Genomic DNA, 23,724 nt, shown 5'->3' with positions numbered 1-23,724 from the left:
GACTGAACTTTACACTAGTTTAAACCGTTGTTATTATGTGACACTGTGGCATTTTTAAGACAGTTAAATATGATGTGGTGCTTTAAGGATAAGTGAAGTAACCAGTTACATCACGGTTCTCATACAAACAATTTTAAAAAATGCTTAAAGAAACATAATGGACACATGAACTGCTTCAAACTGCCAATAATACACATCTTCAGAGCAACATATAACAATTATAGTAAACTTTGATACTTACACAATGCAGCCATCTCTTTGGGGAGGTCTGCGCCGAAACGGCCAAAAAGGTGACTACTGGCCAGCAGGTCAAAGGGGGAGTGGCTCCGCATGGAGTTAAAGGTGAAGGGGTACATGGCACGAGGGTAACCCGTCATGTGACGCACTTGGTGCTCTCTGTTGGCCGCCATCGTGACAAGTACAGTCGTGGTTTAGATGACGTTTCTCAGAATTTTTATGCCGTTTCTTCTTCCTCGTCAGGAGCCTCTGCTGAGCTTGAAACAGACTAATGCCATTCAGCCCCTCAAAGCTGCGGGCCCGTCTGCACTCACAGAGAGGTAAGAGGGATGAAAGCAAGCAACCAAAACCTGGCCGGGTCCAGACTCTGTAGAGAAGGAGAGAAGAGAAGAAAGAATGGCTAAATATGCCTATTAACTTTAAACTCACCTAAAATTTTAACAATCCCATCAATTCATTCATAAATCTTTAACTTTGAGCACAAACCTGAGATACCTAAAAAAGCACGAAGCCAAATTAGAGAAAGATGTAGAAAATGAAACAGAAGTGTCGAAGAAGCAGTTGCGAGAGCTGAAGCAGAGGAGAGTACAAAACTTTCATCCTTCTTTTTGTCTGTCTTCCAAGTAGTGCAATAATTTTAGGCAATGCCATATGATTTAAATCAGCAGAACTGTACTATAAAGGGTCTCTCTGTTTCCCTTGCCAGCCTGACTCCTGCCAGCCTGCCCGAGAGCGGCCAGCTACAACATGGGTAAAGTTAACCCTTTACAGGAACACACACACACATGCACACACATAATAACTCATTCACATTTTAACGGAAAAAAGCAAAAGAAAGACAGTTTTCCTCCACTGCCTTCAAGGTGCTCAATGAGTGCAACTTTTCTCACCTTTAACCGTCTCTCAGGATTAACACTGCGGCCCATCCAAAAAGTTAAATTAGGGCAGCCCTCATATCATCTTACTCTATGACTCCCATCCCCTTCACTGATTTCATGAGTGGGTGGAGCTTAAGTCTTTGTGGTTGGGCTGTGGTAAATACAGCTCGGCCAAAGAATGTCTTGTTGTTTTGGGCCTGCTTCAGCATGGGAATCCAACACCCAGGGTGGGTGAGAGGCACAGTGAGAGAATTATGAATTTACAAATGTCCTACACTGAACTACAACTGTATGACTAACGCTCTGATTCAGCAGATACGCACACTTAGTTCTAAGTAACAACAAAAAACAAAGAGGATGTATCAGCGCTTCGTCTTCAAAAGCAAGTCATGTCTTGATCGATCTATCTGTCTGTATGTCTACAGAGAGAAAGGTGTGATCAAAAGGTTGGTCAGCTAGTGCGCTGTCATCACTAACGATGTTACTTCATGTTAAATTTGGATCAGTTTGAAAGAACGAAAATTGCAGAGTTGCGCGGTGTAAATGGTCAAGGGGACTTCTCGGGAGCAAGCTAAAAATAGCAGCTGCCATGGAAGCTGTGCGGCACACATCTTTTGGATGTATGCTTTAATCGTTCACAGTACAAAATCCAAGGAACTCTTAAAGGTGTGGAAAGTCATATATGATCAAACTGGTCAAACCAAGTAACTGAGCTAGAAGGCTTCTCTGCCAGAGGTGGTCAGAAAACTAACGGCCTTCAGACGGCCTCTGCAGAGAAGCTGCTGGAAGGACGACCTTTTCAATTGTGCTCTATCAATCATGTCTTTATGGCAGAGAGAAACCAGCTTGGTATTTGCTAAACAGCATTTATGAGAAAAAAAGAAAAGAAAGCGTGATGAGTGAACACTGACCTCTCTAAACACTATCTGTGTGGTCCTCACCTGGCTCATAGGTGTCAAACATATGGCCAGTGGACCAAAACTAGGTCTAATGATGCCCATTTGAAAGTTTGCAACGTGTTTTTTATTTTATTTTATATATATATATATATGTGTATATATATATATATATATATATATATATATATATATATATATATATATACTAAGAAGAATGCAACACCTATTGGCCCAGGAGCCATGATGACACAATTCAACATTATGACACAATTCTTTGGTGTTATAATAGAAGTATTTTTTAGTAATGACAGTAGTTGGAAAGAAGATGGGAAAGGGGAGCGATTCTTTCCTGCTCAGATCATCTACAGATCAAAGTGGACTGTGCGTGGTCCACTGGTGACCCCTGCCTTTTAGAGGGAAGCATGGTGGTTGTAGCATCATGCTATGAGAGGGTTATTTTCAGCAGCAGGGACATACAGAAAGACACTTGAAGAAAACCCGGTTCCAAGGTGAGACTAGGAAACAGCTCACCTTTCAGTTCAATTTCGACCCAAAGTACACAACCTCAACAACCCTGGAGTCACTTATAGGTTGGCTGATAGTGTTTGAGTGTCCTTTAGCAGCAGCCCGGCCAAAGCACTCACTGATGCTTCCCAACCAATCTGATGGTGCCTCAGAGGATCTGGCAGGAGGAACGGAACAAACTGCCCAAATTTAGATGCGCATAGCTTGCAGAAACCAAAAACACTCAAAAGTTGCATCAGCTGCCAAAGGGGCCTCTACAAAGTATTGAATAAAGAGGTACTAAATACTTTTGTAAAAGAAACGTGAAAGGTATTAAAAATATGGTTTAACTTTGTTATTACTGATTATAGATTCACGGGAAGTGGCGGTCTGAACGATTTATCTGACAACTTTAAAAAGGGAAACACAGCGTAGTGCTACTGATTTTAATTCGTGTTACCACTAAAGTGCTTCTCACTGTCACTGACAGTAATAGGGTGGACCAACTATTCAACTAATCTACAGTGTGCGATTACTAGAGGAAAAAGTCTTTTACGTCCACTTTCTCCCACAAACGCACACATACAGTAGACGTTACACGTACACACAAAGCCACAAAGTCAGCGCAGTGAGTGTTGTTTTAAAAGTCATATTTCCCGTATTGACATATTTTCTGTAACTGCTTGGCTCTGCTGTGGTTTTTTCTTCACTGTGAGGACCAGTCAGGGAGAGTCCCTGCAACTGTTTTTCACAAAGCCGTTTCGTGTTTGACGATTAAAGAATGTCAAACACAGGTCGGACAAAGTGTGCAGGATTACACGCGCGGTGTGGAATGGCCACGTTTTATAAAACTTATGCATACGCATGTCTCTCTGAAAGCAGGACACGGCGAGACAGTCAAGAACGGACACGCAGGCTGCCATGGCGAGCGCGCACAGATGTTCTTTGACTTTAATCATGTTCATGGGCAAGTAATCAGTGGAAAACACACAACATTCACACATGCCGAAGCGCCATTGAAAGCGGCAATTGACCTTGAAGAATGAAGTAGTAAATATAGGACAGAGAATCCTATCGCAGATGCAGCAACTTCGAGTTGACTCTTTAACCAATCAATTTCAAAGGGTGAAATCAGTACTATGAAAGCCAGATGTATAAAAGGATTGGGATGAAGAAGAAAAAATCAAGTGTCGAAAGCCGAGGAAAAAGATGGAAAAAAGAGGGAAACAAAGGAAAAGAGGGAAAGAGAGAGAGTGTCGGGGGGGGGGCAGCATATGAGGGAGTTTCAAGCATCTGGCAGGCCATGTGTAAAAAGTGAGCAGAGTCCTGTTAATTAGAGCCATACTGCAAATGGCATTAATAACAGAATGAGCAAATGAGCAGACTGTGGTACGGCAGTATGGGAGGGGAAGGAGGGGAGGGGGGGAGGGGGGGAAAGAAAAAGTGGGCAGAGCGGTTGCAGAAAACATACATAAAAATAAAGAAACTACTTTATTTCCACTAATAAACTATGAAATAATGAGTGCCCAAGCCAAGGACTGGTTTCTTTCTCTCTAATGAGCGACACCCCCGCCCCCTCATTCTGCCTCCGGGGGAAATACACCTTCAGTAGACCAACAAAAGTGGCGCTGTGTCTCCGGGCCTCCTGGCCTAAACGCTGCTTTTATGAGACCTGGCTGGGTCAGGTCAAACTGGGTCATCTGGTCCTGGTCGTGCTGACACACACACACTCACACATGTACGCACGCACACACACACATAAAACTGATGCTTTTTTTCTCCCAGATTTTTGAGGATGAAAAAACAGACTTGCTGCAAAGAAAAAAAGGATGGGGGTTTCCAGCAGTGTTATTAGCTTGTTTTCTCTTAACTTCCATCAAACCACACGTACTGGAGCCACATCATTGTCTTTGATGCAGTGTTGCAACACTTTTGTTCAGCTGTAAACAGACGAAAGTCAAAAAACAACTTTCTGAATAGCATGTTTTAAGCTCTTATTAGGAGCATTATCTGGATTCAGTTATCCTGGGTGTAAGTGTTACTGAACTTTATGGGTTTTTCCAACCCAATTCGGCTTGAGGTTATAGTTATGAAACCACACACACACACAAACGCATGCACACACACACAGACTAGCATTTCAGGAGTTGGCCTCACCAAATCTAACATGTAAGCATCATGCTATTAATGTCTCCCTTTCCCAGGATTAACTAACCAGATGCAACACTTACGCAAGCCATGCGTAGGCATGGTACTACAAATGGTTGGAGGACTTTGCCAACAAAACTTCCAATCATCTGTGAAAGGGGACCCTGTCAATACTTGTGCTCTTTTCAGTTGGCAGCATTTGAAAATTTTTATATTGAACAAGAGTTTACAAACCACCCCCAGGTTGTTTTATGGAGATCTGTGTTCCTGCAAAAACGCCTGAACAAAAGGACAAGTGCAATATTTTCTTTGGTTTGGAAGCCACAAAACCCCATATAACAGCCACCATTTAATTAAAAGGCAAGTGGGTTCAAACTGCACCCACACTGTGTTTTAAACTACTTTTTCTATTATCCTACGCTTCTAACCAGCCTAGCCTCTGTTTTAAAGTCTCCTGAAGAAAAAAAAGAAACAAAATCAAAGTAAACAAAGCTTAATAGCAGCACTAGTGATTGGCTGTATTCAAATCTAAAAACTGAATAACTGCAGTTTTGTGGCTCAGGAGGTAGAGCAGGTCATCCACTAATTGGAAGATTGGTGGTTCAGTTCCTGGATCCTTGAGCAAGATACTGAACCTCGAGTTGCTCATTCACACTCGTGCATGTTAGACAGAAAGCATGTATGAATGTGTGTGTGTGAATAGGTCAATGATACATGTTGCATAAAGTGAGCAGAAAGGTGCTATATAAGAACACAGAGATACAGCAGAATGCTGTCCACACACTGACTAAACAGTCCCATTTGTCCACAAAAAAAACAAAACAAGGGTCATTATTTTAAGAGTTCATTTAGGCAGACAGTTTTGATAAGTTGTTTTGACAGGTGACAAATGGCCAATATACAGAATCATGCTGACAAAGGGGCATGTTTTTACAATTATCCACCTTAGCATGGAAATAAGCTCGGCTTCCACCATTGCTTTAAAAGAAAATGATTTCTTTGCCAAATTACCAAATGATTTCTTTTTCTCTGTGGCAAGGCGTTTTGTAAAACTGTAAAAACACATTATGCAGGGTGGAGTCGGGCTAACACTGCAGTAGCAGCCTCAGGAAATAGCCTTGGTCTGGTGACAGATCATCAGTCTTTGGCGTATTGACAATTTGGTCACAACTTCAATAAAAGCTCTGTTGGCGCGGAGATGATGTGCCTTAACGTTTTCAGTTAGACAGATAAATTAAGACTTTTGTGTCTGAGAAAAGAGTGGTAGCAGAAAATGTTTCTAGCCTAACTCCTCTCTGAATCCTCGCTCAACATTTACTACATCCTCTCCTCTGGCCACAATAGGGACTGGAGGTCTGGTCCCAGCAGAAAGCCACAGCGCCACAGAAATGAAAAAGCACTCACACTAAGAAAGAAAACTAGCATCACTCAGAATCCAAAACTTCTGCTGTGTGCTATTGTGAAACAATACATCAGCATCACACCAGAAAAATAAGCTCCACACAAACCTACAGTATGTGCGAAAGCTCGTGTATCATGCACACATGTAACATTTATAACATGATTTTTAAATAGGCCAATTACATAAAAGAAACGAAACTGAAAAAACATCGTTGCCCACATTTATGCTTGTGTGTGCGTTAGTTCCTGTGGTCCTGTTCATATGTGGCGACGGAAAAAAATAAAATGCTGGGACTTTTTTCCCTCCAGGTTCCCGGCTCTTTTTTGTGGCGAACATAATTGTCCCTCAGGTTTTTCCACTTTCCCTCACATCCATTTCAGTAGTTTCAGCTATCTCCCTCCGGGAATCTGCTGACATTTGTGAGCCCTTATATTTAGACTGTGATTATTATTTTTTATACTGAGATGATGATTTTTATTCTCTCTGATGATGAATGATGTCGTATCTCTATAATGAATTAAAAAATGGAGTTCCCAAAAACCTCATATATCAATATGCAGACCAGGCGTTAAGGAGCTAAGGTCGGATCATCAGCCACCCTGAATCCAAGCACAGCTTAGAGTTTGATCCTTTGATTCTTAAATCGCAAAGCCTTACTGCTCTTAGAATATCACCGCATTTAGGGTGAGCTGGGTTTCTCCTTGTAAGGATGATCTGGAATACGGTTAGGCAGTTTTTTGTGTGCCAGTGATGCAGTGTGGAAAGAGTGACCACAGAGAGGTTGTTTCCAGTCTCTGTGTACTGTTTTGTTGAACGTTGCTCTTCATGCTTTTAACTACATGAGGTAAACACTGCATTTGTATCTGTGGCAAAACCATCACAGAGCTCTTGTGCCGGGGGGGGAAATTTGATATTGTCTGAGGTTTGAAAAATTCAGGGAACTTTGCATACATGGAAGTTTACTGAATTAAGGAATATATGACCAGTTTTACAAGGTAAATCTTAAGATTTTGTACTAACAGGCTCGGTCATGTAAACGCGTGTTGCTGTCTGGGTGGAGCACAGAGGTGACACAGAGCTCATGCTTGGAGGAGATCCAGCTACTACAAACTGGAGCCGCACACAATGAATGCTCTGCTCCACATCACCGATGCCCCTATTGTATTTGATCAAGTAGTGAATAAGCGCTCAGTGTTGGCACATTTGATGCATTACACAACAGCGTTTTCTGTTTATTGATTATGCAAAGTGTGACAATGTTTCAAGCGTTTACAAAACATAGTTTATCTGATATTAAACACATAAACGTTGGAAGTTGGAATTTCTGAGTCCTTGGCTGGAATTTTTAACTGAAACGCCCCTTCAAGTCAGAATTCCAACGCAAAAAGTCGAAGCGGCCCCGTCGACCTCGGCTAAACAATCCAAGATGGCGGCAGCACATGTGAACAGCATCGCGGTGCATTGCTAGTGATGCATGGATGGCTATACTTTGCTTAGCAGCAAAGCAAATCCTGTTTTCCTCGCTTTTACGACTACTGGAACGCGCTCCGCTCCAACATCGAGGCCAACGAAACGCTCTGGTCTGTCGGGCTGAGAAAAAGGTCACTCAAACTCAAAACGGACGTTTCTTCACTTCAATTTTTTTTTTGTTTTGGTTTTATTAAGTTCAAAAGATGGTCTCACTCTACCCAACCATTTAGTCATTCTTTTTTTCAAAGCATCAAGTGTAGTTCAATCCAGGGCGATGTGCGTCAGCTGGAAAATAGGCAGATATTCAATGGTAAAGTGCTACAGGCTTATTCTTGTGTAGTTCTTTTGTGGATCTGAGCTTTGCTTATCTGCATCTGTCCCCCTCTCTCTTTCTGTAATCTACTCGCCATTGTCACTGTAAGATCAAGCAAACAGTATTCTATGTATTCAGCTTCTTTTGGCGTGCAGACTAAAAATGTGCTTACAGGCTAGAGAGGAATTTCTAATGGAAACAAATGCAGAGAAAGGTTTTGTTGAAAGTGAACCATAGATACAGATGTATCGATGGAGACGGTAAGGAAATAAAGAGCCCAAACTCTGCTGAGTGTGAGCGGACACAAAGGTTGAAAAGTCCCCCGAAAAACAGCCAAATGCAAGGAAAAACATGACTTCAGCGGGGACAATTAGCTGTAAACCATAAACCACAAACTAATCTGGCTTAGTGAGTGCAGTCAGTCAGACATGAGCTATGCTGGACGGGGCGAGTAGAAAATGCATACACTGACACACAAACACCATTACAGAGGAGAAAAAACAGGCACCATCACCCATAAACAGCGTAATTAGATTTTCCAACAAATGACCGTACTATATTTTATGTCAAACTGACATATAAAAATGTCTTTTGAGGAGTACAAATACTGCTTTGCCATAAACCATCAGTGTCTGACAGCCATCTTATAATCTGGCTGTGGGGAACACATATTTTCAATTTATGCACGCAATTATGTCGTTCGCTTCGTCGACACTGTACACTCGAATGTAAATATTAGGTATCAAGATACTATTTCATAGCTATTTTTCAAGTATTGTTACTGATAAATATCCTTCCGAATCTTTGCAACACATCCATCTTATTACAGCAGGGGTGTCAAACATAAGGCCCAAGGGCCAGAATCTGCTCGCCAAAGACTCAAATCCGGTTGGCTGCACACTCGCATTGCATAGGATTAACAACCAAGTTGTAGTGAAATTTAGAAAAGACGTTTGGCTTCAAAGTAAAAGTTGTGCTTTACTGCTGAAATCAACAAGTTCTGGAGTGCAAGATTTTCTAAATGGGGAAACATAGTGTGCGAGTGCAATCCTCAGATAGCGCTCATAGGTGCGGCTAGTTTTATGGGTGATTTACAAAAGTTGCGCTGTTTTCTAAACACAGGCGCAATTAGCAACAAATTGCAGGTTGCAAATGTTACTAAATCTGATTGCAATCTAGATTTAATCATTCACCTCCCTATATTTATGCCTTGAGAAAGGAACTCCCAGAAATACATATGCAACAGGTCAAACGGTCACGGTTTCTCATTTCCATCACACTCTTTACAGGTTCATAGTGATGACTATGGCAAACTGTTAGCAAACAAAACAAAGAGGAGGAATAGCAAGGTGGTTTTAAGTGCAACAACTTATGCCTCTGCAACTAATTTCACCAATGAGTTGCAGGTTGTTTTTCCCTGCCCACCAGTGGTTGCAAGGTGGTTGCCAACTGATCTCTAGGCCCATGTGAATCGAATTGAATCAAAATAAATCTCAGCAGACAAAACACTGATCCTGTGATGCTACTATGCGAACTTGCCAAAAAATGTGAACTGACTGTAATTCTTAGCTTCACTTTGGTGAACACATTTAAAAGACGAGACGTGGCATGACTTGGAATAACAAGGAGGCAATTCTGTGTTAGCGGCGCTAATTGGGATGATGCTAGTGATAGTAATGTTTCGTAAATGGCACAATGTTGTCATTATGTGAAGGTACCCTGTGGGCTACTGAGGCTCTCCATGTTGGCGCTGGGGTCAGCTCCTGTTGCTTGAGGCTCAGCAGCTCAGTCGTGGGTCAGACCTTACTGAGGCGTTCAGTAGGCAGCTTTTCACTTAGTATTAAAGTCAAATGTGAAACACACAAACACACACATACACATCCTCAGTCTGTTTCTCGCTGTTCCACCACAGAGAGGATTAGAAGAGCGTTTAAAGCCATAGCCTGTGCTGAAGAGCAGCCCTGGGCCATGATTAAAAACACTGAGATGCTCTTTAGGCACAGTGAGACACATTGAGCCTTGTTTGGGGGGAAAAGTGCAGCGAAAGCAACAATGAATGTTACAAGTTACGTCCAAATCTCTGAAGCCAATTGGGAACGTTACAGCGATCCACAGCTAGTGCACTCTCACCAAAATCTCTCTAAATAACTCTGTGGACAATATGTAATTCTGAGGAACAAGAAAACATTTGTGTCCTCCACTCTCAAAAGCAAGTAGCAAGCACTCGCTTCTTTGTTCTGGAAGTTCCAAGTTTCCATTTATATGTAGTAACCAAGAGAGCAACCCATATAAAATGAAACTCAGCTGACATGGATAAGAAAAAAAAGAAAGATGGAAGCTGTGTAAGGGAGACGAAATAAAGGAGAAAGAAGTCAGTGAGACAGAGGGAATAAAAGAGAGAAAGAGAGAGGAGCCAGACATCCTTCTCAGCCTGAGGGGCTGTCAGTCTTGTACAGAACAATGATGAGATTGCAATGCAGTTAAACGCGTTTTATCTAACACACCCAAACACATGCACATGCAAGCAAACAAATATCGTCTCTAGCAGCTTTTAAAACAATTAAACAAACAAGGCCTAACCAACTGCAGATAGATCATAAATATTAAACCTCAAATGCTGAAGAGAGCCAACCTGGAGTTAGCGGCGCTCAATAGCCGGCACTCTACAGAGATCTGCCAAGAGAGAAAATGAACAACTGATGAAAAGAAAGGTGAAGAGAAGAGAAGCCATATTCAGTGAGTCTCTCAACCGTTCTCCACCTTGTGATCGCTCTAATATAATATGCATCATTTTACACCCAGTTGTTTATGTCCTATTTGTAGACTCCTGCACTTTTCCTCCGGACATGCTGATGAACATTCCTCCCGACATTAAGGAAAATGAATCTGGAATAGATTTGTCGAGAGTTTGCTAGAGGAGCTCATGGTGAGGCCTCGCATTGCACGGTGCGAGCACTCCCCTCAGTGTAGTGTTAGGAGACAGATGCAGGAAAGCTCAGCTCAGCTGGGAAGAGGCACTCAGCATGCAAATAACATCTTAATCACGATCATCAATCAAGCAATGCATCTGTATTTATATAGCACATGTCGCACAAAGGATGCTATTTGGAATGATTCAGAGTGCACAAAAAGAGCTTGTGTTTCAATATGTGGCCATCACTAAGCTTATTCACACATACATGCACACTTTCTCTCTCACACACACACAGATAATGCAAAGCAGGAGTGGTGATCAGACGCACACCAGACTGTCTTGTGATATCCGGAGTAACTGATTTCAATGTTTCCATCCAACTAATATAATTGTGTGGATGGGAACCTGTTTATATAACCTTCAGCAGGGGATGAGTGGCTGTGTGTGTACACACTCAGGTAGTCTAGACCTCCTCGGCCATTTGTGATGTTGATGGAATGATCCGTCAACTCTGACAGTCAGGCTGTCGGCTGTAGGGGCCTGCAGGGTGTAGAAGCCACTTCTTCTGTTGCTGGAAGTGCGTCTGATAGTTAGGAAGCTTGTGTAATACCCCCATATCTGATGTATGCAGCATGTAATGCGCTGTATGGGAACTGTGCCATCCTTGAAAATTCTGGGGGAATTTCAACATCCATTTCAGCTGATTTCCTTTCCAAGATCGTGATTTCAACAACCGTGAATCAGAGTTTGGGAAGTCGGGAATTAACCGCAGAGCTGTACACTCATTCGAGGGCAAAACAAATGAGGACGGACGCACACGGACACAAAGATTTACAGAAGTATTCATCATCTGAAACGGAGAGCACGCGCAAGTGCCGATCAGCTTTCATTCGCTTCCCGAGCTGTTTCTGTTGTTCTTTCTCCTTCTCTCAAAAGCTCTGTTCTCAATTAAAGCTGTCCTCGGGAAACTCAATCTCCCCACTCATGCTGCCCCAGAAACACACACACACTGAGAAAGAGAGGGAGAGAGACAAGAGAAACACGAACACATCTCACTCATGCTCTGACATGTCCTCTGTCTGTCTTCTTTCTCTTGCAAACCGCCAACTTGAATTAACTTATAAGGAAAGTAAGACTGAAAAGCAAACTTACCAGACCGGGGAGAGGGGGGTCAGAGAAGGAAAGCCACACAGAAGAGTGGTTTGTAAGTCAGTGGAGAAATGAGCCGAGGAGGTGTAGTTGTTGAGTTTGTCAGTCAGAAGTCGCTCTCGCAGCAACGTTTGAGCTCAGCCTGTTGCATTCCTCCTACCTCTCCCTTTCCCGTCTCTCTCTCTCTCTCTTTCTCTTTCACCAACATACACCCTCTCTCTCGCTCTCTCTCCTCCTGAAATCATTGTGTACTTTGATTCACAAACCCTGCCTCTGTCACGTGATCCAACACTTCAAATATACAGCACATTTTTTACCAGCCACAGAATGCCCGAAGGCAGGGAAAACAGGGTCTAAAAATCTTAGGTTTCAACTTGCTGAACCCCCACCACCCCCACCAACACCACCGCCACCTCTTACCCCCACCCCTCTCTTTCTTTGTCTCAAAGTCTGTGTCTCTCTCTTTACCTTCACTCCATCTACCGCATACTGTCAGTCAACACTCTTTTTGTTAGACTTCAACTGTGTGGCCGTTTGTTTTGAATTTCTAAATTTGTTCATCCTTTCCTCGCCATCCAAAGATAGACCTAAACCAACACACGTACGTGCGAGAGAGCGGCGCGTGTGTGTACGTACAGCCGCCCTTGTGAAACAGTGACTAACTCACAGACATACACAAACACACACACGCCGCAGAGGGCTGCACACCTTTGGGGATATCGGTGTCAGTTTTTGGCATTTGCTCCATGTTTACAATGCCTTGACTTTGGGACTCCGGCCGGCCAATGTGGGAGTCCGGGGGCCTCGAGCCAATCGAGGGCTACTCAGTGGGTTATTGTGACTAAATGTTCCTGATGGGATAGAAATAAACCCTAGCATCCCTGTGACTCAGGGTGATGGGAACAATAGTTTAAAACCGTCAAATGCGATACTAGTAGTGCCAATTCTCAGATTTCCATTCAACATGTCCATTTAAAGTAAAAAGAATGTAACTGATTGCAATTGAGTAATAATACAGATAAACTGTGTACAAGTATGGAAATCAAACCTCAACGCACTAATGAAAATTGCAATTGTGCATTTAAAGTGGTGCAAATATGCAAAATTTGCAAAATTTACCAAGTGTCACGGGAACCCTGGCATACACGTCAGTTTTCATTAAATCTCAAAAATGCAAATGCTGTGAGCTGTTTTCCATCTTGCCTAGCTTGAGAAATACAAAGGGCCATTCTCTTAGCAGTTACCACACCTTTAACTCAGTTGAAGTGGAGTCTTTTCCTCCTACAGGATTTTCCTAAGCAAATAAGCCCTGTCGTTTTCGGGTAAGGAAACGTTTAACAGAGATACATTTGATCCATGATGAGATCAAACCTGGCCAGACGGGCCTTGAGGGACAGAGCTAACTGCCTCTCCATGTCAGAGATAAAACTGTCTGCTACCGTCTGCCTGACTGGCCTCAGCAGTGAGCCGGCTCATTACAAGCCCGTCCACAACAGCAACAGCGAGCAGCGCGGCGCAGGTCGACTTCCAGCACAGGAGCTTTACCCTCAGGTTGACTGACCAATTTTAATCAGCCAAGTATTTAAGCAGATTGATTAAACACGAGTAATTCAGTGCCATGCTAAATATCTCTGAATAAGTGTACCTAAGTTTTTACACTTATTATCTATAATATCAGACTAACATAACTCTTTTTTTCATAAAAAAAACAACTATAAAATTAAATAGTTCCTCCACACTACAGTAAAGAACAGTACAATGAAAAGAAATCTAATCACAGTCAATTTTACTTTAATTTAGTTAATAACCTAAATTTATTTGTAGTCAGACTCTCACTTTTGGTTTATGAAATATTAACATTAATGTAAAACGTGAGAGGAAAAAAGTTGACTTTTTGTTTGAGTACAGAGCAGGTTCAGTTTGGTCAATTACCTGATACCTGTGTGTGTGTCTGCACTGATTGGTTGCCATTAAATAGGTGTGGTTAGATGGAGATAGAGGGTGTCGGTTTTGATTTGTGTGTTTAATCTTTCATCTGCGTTTCCTCCTGGAAGCGTTTGGAAGTCTGGAAAAGACTTTGATGCTAAACAAGTTATATTTCAGTTCAGAATGAAGTGCTTCTATCGCCATGCAGAACTTTATGAACAGTGCGTGTGTTGGTGACTCCCTACCTAACCGGGGACGGCTAAAGAAATATGTTTTGGATTAGTCAGTACATCATGAGCTCTTTTCATACATGATATGAAAACAACAGACCTAAGCCACGGTGAAAAATGAATAACGGAATATGTAAAGAGATCTGTAAAGATATGTTTTGTGTGTTTAAACAGTAGAATGAATGAAATACCTGGAATGGATTTTCTGGGATTTAATGAACAAATAGAGGACGTTTTTTTCGCATGTTGCTGCCCACTCGGTCACACCAACACTTTTATTTTGAACTTAATGTAAAAAAACAATAGAAGAGTGTCACACAGATTTTTATGGAACTATTATTATTTTGTTTTTTGGGCATTCATTGAACAAGAGGAGACAGGAAAGTGGAGAGGCAGCAAGGGAAACGGTCCAGGGTGGAATCAATGCATACAGGCTGCCTTCTCCACTAAGTGAGCTGCAGCACCGTATTTATTGAATCCGTGACTATAACACCAAAAGGTAACAATCTACACATGTTTAAAAATAGTCATTTACTGTATTAACTATTATACTTTGTGCCTTTTTAAAAAAAAAATTACTTGAGAAAGAAACAACCTGGAACGGTTATAATCTCAAACTCCAGGTTCACTCTTTTAATTATCAAGTTTCCGAAACGCTTCCCAGCAACGGTGTCAGTGAGGAGAGGTGAAAGGTTAGTGCTGTTTGTGTTTCTGTGTCAGTGAAATGCACAAAGACGAGGTGAGTGTATAACATCTGAGTGTGAAAGGCACATTTGTGTATTTATGAATTTCAAGCACTTGCACAGAGCATCCTTTCTTGCACATGTATCCACGTGCTGATGCGTACTCACACCAGTGGAGACGGTTAAAGACACATTTTCATTTTCACTTTTGTTCCAGTGCGAGTGGCACTGTTAAAGCAGACTGACTGAGTAAGGGGATTAGAAATGTGAGAAGGGTTTCCTCTGAGGCCTGCAGGTAAAAGTTTTGGGGAAGTTCAGCCTGTGATAAAGAAGGCCTTAAGATGTAAAGCAGAGAAGAGAGAACAAAGAAATGGCCAAAACTGAAGAGGAAAAATGAGGGGAGCTTATAACTTTTTGCAGAGCTTGAAATGGGGCCCTTTTTGGCAGCAGGCAGTGGAGAAACCACAGAATGGTGCGACTCTGGAGTTGAGGGGTGGAAGAAGCAGGAGGGGGGGAGGCAAAGGACAAGGAAGCAGAGGAGAGCGGCGAAGGAGGGGGAAAGAAGAAAAGAAAGGGATAAGGAGGGAAAGGGGAGGGGGGGTTGCAGACGACAGGTTTTAATCAGCAACAGGCTGTTGGTAATGAGATCACTATCCCACTGTGCTCAGATTGATGTCATGTGAAGCACTGTGGCGCAGGGCGAAGCATGCAGAGGATGACAGGCACGCATGACAAGCTCACTCGCTTTCCCCAGGCACACAAACACACAAGCACGTATGGAGAATGTCAGAAGACGGCGCAACGCTCGCACCAGCGCTGGCAAGTGCCCACAAACTAATAAACAAGGGCGCAACGGCTCACGCAGAAAATATGCACGCACAACACAAAGAACCTTTAATACGCCACAACACCCTGCTGTTAATTTTCTTCAAGCGAGTAAAAGAGCTGACACAAATATAATCACACCCACACATACACTATAAACACATTTCGGATCCCAAGGCTCCTTTATGTCTTTTCTGTCTCTCAAACTGCTAAACATGCCTACACACAAAGAACATACTGTACCAGCGGTGAGGGTTGGCTAGACTAGCAGGCAAAAAAGAAAAAAAAGGGAAAAAAGGAAAGGAAAAAAAAGAGGGAGCATAGGAGGAGAGAAAGCAAGGGCTGCTGGGGGAGAAAAGGTGAAAGGAGTGACATTCTGGGTAGCAGCTGTCAATTCGGCGGACACGAAGTTCAACAAACTCGTTCGAACGGAGTCGAGACAGAAATACTCAAATAATATGGGCAAAATTTCATTTTGAACGAGCAAACGTGCATTTTTGATCTTGTTTGCAACAATTTGTGTTAGCGGATAAGCTAAGAGAGAAAAAAAGACGAGGGGAAAAAAAGCGGGGTGTACATGTGCATCCAATAGTTTTTCCTATATAAATGTTCCCCGAAAATTCAACCATGATGTCATCATGAACCTGTTGTGAACCCAACTCTGTCAACTACCATTACCGTCTCATTCCCTCTCCGTTCCCACTTTCCAGCATGGCCTCTCCATCTCCTTCCACTCTGTCCCCATCTTGTTCTTGGACTTCTTTATCTTTCACCATGCAATGTTGTCTGGCTGCATTTTTTCTTTTCTACTCATGCTGCATATGCTGCTACACCCCCCCCCCCCCCCCCCCCCAATCCACTTTTACTCCCTCTCTGAACCCAACCCCCAAATACACCAACACACACACATACTGCTCACAGACATTTGGAGAGTCTCTGGTATAACAAGGACAGTTTTAATCAGAACAAGCTGGCATATTTTGGCCAAGACCTGCACTTATGGTAATTCAATCAGAAAGAAAGGAGAAGGAGGGAGAGAGAAAAAGTGAACAGGGGCACACAGAGGGTAGTGGAGTGTGAGACAGGGAAATAAGAAAAACAGAGGGAGGAAAAAGGAGACAGTGGGCGGATGGGAGGGTGAGGTAGGGATTGAGTGGTTTGAAGAAGTTTGAGCCACATGTGGAAGTGATTGTCTAATTACAGCAGATATGTATAAGTGTTACTGCCTGCAGGACAGATGCTGATTGGAGGGCGCAGCACCGTGAAAATGAGATGATTGGACGAGGAAGAAATTAAGATGGATAATTGGTGGAGGAGGGGGCAAGAGGAGGAGAACCACACTGGGAGAAGTGCTAGGGTGGCTCCTGCAATATTCTCTGTCCGAGTCTGAATAGAAATCAAATTTTTTTCTTCCAGTTCAGGTGGTGTCAACATAGCAGCTCCCTCAGGAGTGCTGAAGAAAAAAAGCTTCAGCCTGTAGATAGTACTAAAATGAGACAGTACACAAAAACTGAACATACACCTATGCACACCATCAGGCGTAACATTAAAACCACTGACAGGCAGGTGATGTAAATAACACTAATCACTTGGTTACAATGTAACATTCTGCTGGGAAATCTTTGGTTATGGTATTTATGTATGTGGGACATGTAACCCCATTTTAATCACAGTCAGTATAGACCATGGAAGTATGTTCTCAGATCACAGGAGCCTACCACAACAGGTACACACCCCCCTGCTACAGAGCTCTGGAATGGCTTGAGGTACATGACAGAGCCCGTGGTGCTAACCCAGCCTCCATACTCCACAGGTCCCAATTCAATCAACGTCTGAGGGATCTACTGAAACCAGCCAAATCCATGGAGGCTCCACGCAGGACAGCAGAGGACTCTGCCAATATCTGAGACACCACAGGAGACCCCCAGAAGTCCTTGTGCCCTAAAGAGTAAGTATTTTGAAGACACTAGGAGGACCTACACAATATAAAACATGGTTTTAATGTGGCTGATTAATGCACAATGCAAGACAATTTGTTTCAGGTGGAAAAGGCTTTATGGATTGCTTAGCTACAGCAAGACATTATACCGGAGGTAACTGGATTATGTTTTCCCCTGGTTTCAAGTGTTTTGCTAAGATTTTTTACCACAAAGACAAATTAAATTAAAATTAAATTGCGACAAGTTCAACGATACCTACAATCATGTGAAAAAGAAAGTGTTCACAGGACTCTGTGCTTCTGTCAAAAAATTACGTACACCCTTACTACTTCCATATGGATGACAAAGGTAAATAGCAACTAAGTGCTGATAATCAGATGGCTTGATTGATTAATTGATCCAGATCCATAGGAGGTTTGACCAAAATATATCTATAAAAAATCTGGAAATCAGGTCTTTGTTAACACAATGCCACAATCTTCCTAGGAACAGACGTCCCAGCAAATTTACCCCAAGCTCTGATTGTACAGAGAATCATCAGAATTCCAAGGAGCCACATCCATGGTGTGTTTAGAAGAACTACCAGGACTAGGACGTCTGCATCTAAACAAACTACAACTTCTAAAGGAACGGTCCTCGTCTACTCATATGTGTGAGGAAATCTTTTTACCCTGCACAAAATCATATCAGTTTGCACACAAAAATCACCATCAGATTACGAAACATGCGCTCCGGCCTATTTTGTTCTAACCACCCAGCATATGTTAGTGAACCACAGTCATTCTGAACCTAGAGGCTTGTGCAGTCTGTATGCAATCTGCTACGCCCCTATTTCTTTATATAAGCAAACATGCCTATCTTATAAGAGACAAGAGAAAGTCCAACTGAAGAAACCTAAACGATTCTGTCCAAAGAGGAACCCAAAACATACACACAGCTTCCTTAAATGTTTCCACCGGAGTGAAGAAAGTTTAGTAAACAAACAAGTAAACAATAACCCCCAAAAAACAACAAGCGAGACTCCAGCTGGAATAATGAAGTTTCGGAATATTGATTTCCCCTGAGATACTCGCTGTGGCTCAGGTAAAAAACCCATAAATAAATAAAAAAAAGTTTGAATATCAAAGATTATATGAAAAACGACTACAAGAGAATGTAGGAAACAAGTGGAGGGCAAGGATCATGTGATCTGTCAGATGAGAAAACAAATAACACAAAATGCACACGGACCACCCCCCAAACATCCGGATTCTTCAGCATCCATGAGGTTAGGACTAAGAAATTAGGCCGGTATGTGATGACATCCAGCAATGATAAAAGTCATTTGTAATGAAATATAACATATTTTGAAATAAGGTAGATAAAGAATACTGAAATTCAACTATTTAGTAGTTAGTTTGCTTTGCGTGCAATTTATTTATTTATTCATATAATTGTAATTCTGATCATTTTGTGGCTCATTGCATTCTGGAAAACTATAACTAATGATAAAAGGGCAATAATAACAACAATAATAATAATAATAATACTTGTTTTTATTATTATTATTATTATCAGTAGTAGTAGTAGTAGTAGTAGTAGTGGTAGCAGTAGCAGACAGCCAGGCCTTCAATATTTCAGGTAAACAAATTCAGGTATGAAAATATTGACAAGCAACTGATTGGTGTGTGAAACGTTTGTACGCACCACTTTTTGAACAGCATCAAACTTACAACACAGTGGTTGAAAAACAGAATCAAGGTGTTGCAATGGCTCAGTCAAAGTCCAGACCTCAACCTGACTGAAATACTGTGTCGGGAGCTTAGGAGAGCTGTGCATAAACAAATGAACCCAGGCAACGCTGTGAAGAGGAGAGGGTCTCCTGATTAAGCCGTACAGATAACGATTACTTCAAGTTATTGCTGCTGACTGTGGTTCTACGAGCTACTGAATCATGGGGTGTACTCAGTTTTTCACAGGACTACACAGAGTCATGTGAAAAACTTTCTTTTTCACATGACTGCAAGTTTCTTGCACAGCCTGTGACAGTTCACTTCAACACATGATGAACAAATGGGAGCTCCAGTACCAGGGTTGAAAGGTACATATTCTTCTGTTAAATATTCCTCAGACCTTCTGTAATAACACTGCCTGCTTACCATTTACACCTTGTCGCTGTCTAAATTATACTGGAGGATGCAATGATCAGTGGCTGACTGTTGTAAACATATATGGATATATGGATCTGACACAGCAACGTAGGATTTCCATTCACTGGAAACTGGATGCTGTAAAAATCTACAGCCGTGGGTCTCATGCTCACATTTTTTTCATAGAGTTTGTGATAAAAGTATAAGTAAATACTCCACTAGTCTGCAAAGTAATTAACTAATATTACACTAAAGGTTAAATGAGTTCAGAAGATTCCTTTAGTTTCTTTTTTGGTCTTTTTTTTGGCCTTATCATCATCAGCAGCAGCAATCAACTTTCTTCGCTGTGTACTGAAACAAAGGTAAATGCATTAAACTGCTTGGATACAGTGGCATTGGATGTCCCCCTCAGGATAATTTGGCACCTCTTCACAAGAAGCCGCTTGTCAACAGATCTCCGCAGATCTTGGCTGCCTACTGCAGTGCCTGTCTGCCTGTCACAAAATGTATCCCCTCTGGAGGGTAAACAGGGGCAAGTATCACACGTAGACTGTTACTGCTGTCATAATATTAAACTTTGTTTTCCAGGTACTGTTTATTAGTTACCCTGGATGCTGCTTAGAGTGTCCTAAGGACCTATATGGGCCCAAATGAAGCTAACGATCATTCTTCCAGTGTACCGCTGCTCTTTATCGGCATGTTTACTCTCTTTTATTAGCTGTTCCCGAAATTCCCCTCAAATTTTCCACCAGTTGTAGCTAAATATATTTCAGTTTAAATTAAACCACTTCACTGCACAGCACAACCTGATATACAAAACGAGTTTACCTAACTGCTTTTTATTGGCTGATTTAAACTGCCAGACACTTCTTCTTCTGCTGTGCACATCGGCTACATGAACTGCAGTGCCTTCAAACTCTGCCCTTCTTCTGTCCTCAATTTGATATTGACACTTCAGATTAGTAAAGTCTGAACCTGAGAAAACCACTTATTACATCACAAAAAAATATTATTTTATTTACAATCCATCACACTGTTAATGTTAGCACTGTTGTTTGAAGGTAAAGTTGTTATATACTGCAGTTATTACTTCACTTTCTTCTGAATGGCTTTGTTTACGTTGCAAAAAGTATTTCAAAACTCTTTAATTTACAGTGAGTACCTTTAAACTCACCTCTCATCCCCTGCAGGGGAAACAAATCTCCATCACTGATGGCTCTCTTGACTGTGATAGCCATCAAAAAGGAAACTGCTGCAGGACATTTTGGGCCTTAACATGAAAGTCACTGCCACTCACTGCACTTCATCTACAAAGGGAAAGAAAGAGACACAGTGTAAATTTGGATGCATATACTTTGCCTTTAGTTTGTTAGGCTTTATTTGTTCTATCTGTATTGTGCCCAAGGGGCGGGTGGAGGATGATTTTGTTACATAAATAGAGGCATTGATGTCATTTGAAAGGTTTTCACAGTCCTGTGAAATAATAAGTACATATTTACTGCTTCCATAGGAATTAAGACGTTAAGTAGCAGCTAGATCCTGCTAATCAAATTGCCTTGATTACCTGATCATCATCAGCAAGCATGGGCACCTCTATGAAAGCTGACATTTTGGCAGCTTGTTGGTCTGGAACAGCTGCGTGTTAACATAATGCCACAGTTTTCACTGTAGCTTGCCTCCACCAGTGTATGAATGTGAGAGTGAATGAATAGTGGTATTGTAAAGCGCTTTGGGTGCCTTGAAAAGCACTATATAAATCCAATCCATTATTATTATTATTATTACAGTTTTACCGAGAGTGGACGTCCTGGCAAATTTACCCCAAGGTCAGACCCTGTAATGCTCAGAGAAACTGCAAAAACAAACCCAAGAGCTAAATCTCAGACTCTACAGGCCTCAATTATCATCACAAATGTTAAAGTTCATCACAGTACAATTAGAAAAAGACTGGACAAGTTGTTTGAAAGGGATGCAAAGAGAGAGCCTCTTATTAAGTTGAAGAAATCACAAGACTTGTGGAACATTGTCTTCTGGACAGATGAGAGCAAAGGGAAGATGTCTGGCTGTACAGCACAGCACCGTGATTGGATTGCATCATACACCGCACATCGGCACAAACACCTCATAGCAACAGTCAAGCACGGTGGTGGGGGGTTGATGATTTGAGCCTTTACTGCAGACACAGGCAACTTGCAGTCACTGAGTCGCCATGAACTGTATGTCAAAGTATTACAGAGTCAACTGTGAGGTCATCTGTAAAAAAGCTGAAGCTTGGCCAGAACTGGGCCATTACAAAAGAAAAATGAACCCAAGCACAGCAGCAAATCTACAACAGAATGGCTGAAAAAGAAAAGACTCAAACCGTTGCCAGACCTCAGGATGATGAATTCTGTGGCGGTACCTTAAGAGAGCTGTGCAGAAACAAATTTTAGCAAACCTCAATGAAATGAAGCAATGCTGCAAAGACTCTGGGCCAAAATGTCTCCACAATGATGTGAGAGACTGAAAATGATCACTTCAAATTATCGCTGCTAAAGACGGTTCTGCAAGCTACTGATCACAGGGTGTACTTTGATTTTCACAAGGCTGCAGAGTCCTGTGAAGACTTTCTTTTTCCTGACTGTACTCACAGCTCCTTGACTTACTACTCAAATCCACACAAAATACATGCAAGAAAGGGGCAACGCTGTAGCATCTCCACAGTGTCGACACAGTTGTGTAAACTGGGTAAATTCAGTGGGAAAATAATTCCTGCATTTTCATTCAAGCTTGAAACGTACCTAAATATGACACTATAAGAAAGGGCCAATATAACTGAATGAACTGTCACAGAGGAAGCAGTGGGTGATGGATGACAGCCCCAGGCACAGCTGTATTCATTCCCCCTGGAGTCACCTGCAGCAGTAAAAACATACCACTCAAACTGTAAATGCAGTACTGTCTGTTTTGACAACCCTCTAACACACGGGGCCTCGCCATATGGCATGCAGACAATACAAAGAGATTTACACAGCTTTTTTTTTATTTATTACCCTCTCTATAACTCTAATTAGAGCCCTGATGCTAATGTACTGCATCCCAAATTTAGTTCTTCTTGCATTTCTGCTATATACAAATACATCCAGTACCTCAAGTATGTTCAGTGCGAGGGCAGCTTAGGCTGATAGATAGTATTTCATCAATTTAAAACTTAGAGGGAGTTAGAAAGGTGGATAAAATGGCCAGGATTAACTGCTGAAAATACTTTAGTGGACTTACTCACGTAAGCTAGCACTGCCACCTTGAGGGAAACAAATTATATTAAAACATATTTTAAAACCACAGGTCTGACGGGGGAGTTGAGGGGATTTGAGGGTTGTTTTTCTTTTTTGGTCTGGCATTATTAGACTCTGTATAGCTGATTGACAATTGGGTGACCCAAAAACCCCAAAAGATGAACTAGTTTTCTTTCTAAAGTGCAAGTTTTAAAAATAGAGTCCCTACTAATATACAAACAGCTTTCCCATCTCTGACACATTTTCACTCTTATCATATGCTACATAGCGGTGACCTGATTCTTTGTGGGGACAAAGGCAAGACCCACATCAGTCCACTTCGCCAGAAGGACCTGCCAGGATTTTAACCACATGGTGGCGCTGTTTAATTGCGTATTACACTACTACTACTGCAGGTTTTAAGCTCCCTCTCAATAGAAGCAACCCAAGAAATTAGATGCTTATTGTTGTACTATTATTATTATTATTGTTGCTTATTGTAGATGTATTGAAGTAGAGGACATACACACACACACACATATATATATATATATATATATAAATACATATATATATATATATACATATATATATACATATATATACATATATATATACATATATGTATATATATGTATATATATGCATATATGATAATATAATTTTGAAGGAATTCAATTTATTTATATATATATATATAAATAAATTGAATTCCTTCAAAATTATATTATTATATATGTTGCAGGCAACGCTTTTAAACATGATGAGTTTTCAATATAGTCCAAAGGTAGATGTAAGGACGGTATTTTATCTGTTGTTTTTT

General features: G+C 41.6%; 1 protein-coding gene across 3 annotated transcripts in view; it reads right to left on the bottom strand.

Moving 5' to 3' along the window:
- LOC120731723 (retinoic acid receptor gamma-A-like) overlaps nucleotides 1–20,942 on the bottom strand; it is a 46,364-nt gene extending 25,422 nt beyond the window's left edge. The window contains exons 1-3 of one of the 3 annotated variants that reach the window (XM_040028899.1): nucleotides 11,918–12,128; nucleotides 10,484–10,524; nucleotides 242–604 (exon numbers count right to left, since the gene is read on the bottom strand). In XM_040028899.1, the coding sequence (XP_039884833.1) occupies nucleotides 242–410 (169 nt within the window). In that variant the 5' untranslated portion in view covers nucleotides 411–604; nucleotides 10,484–10,524; nucleotides 11,918–12,128. Of the gene's footprint in view, nucleotides 1–241; nucleotides 605–10,483; nucleotides 10,525–11,917; nucleotides 12,129–20,821 lie in introns of those variants that run through there. The other 2 variants (XM_040028900.1, XM_040028897.1) reach the window with 2 other exon arrangements.
- Nucleotides 20,943–23,724: the final 2,782 nt, after the last annotated feature.

Source organism: Simochromis diagramma, unplaced genomic scaffold, assembly GCF_900408965.1.
Source record: "Simochromis diagramma unplaced genomic scaffold, fSimDia1.1 OVJJ01000483.1, whole genome shotgun sequence".
Classification (NCBI taxonomy): Eukaryota; Metazoa; Chordata; class Actinopteri; order Cichliformes; family Cichlidae; genus Simochromis; species Simochromis diagramma.
This window is presented reverse-complemented; position numbering and strand designations above follow the sequence as displayed.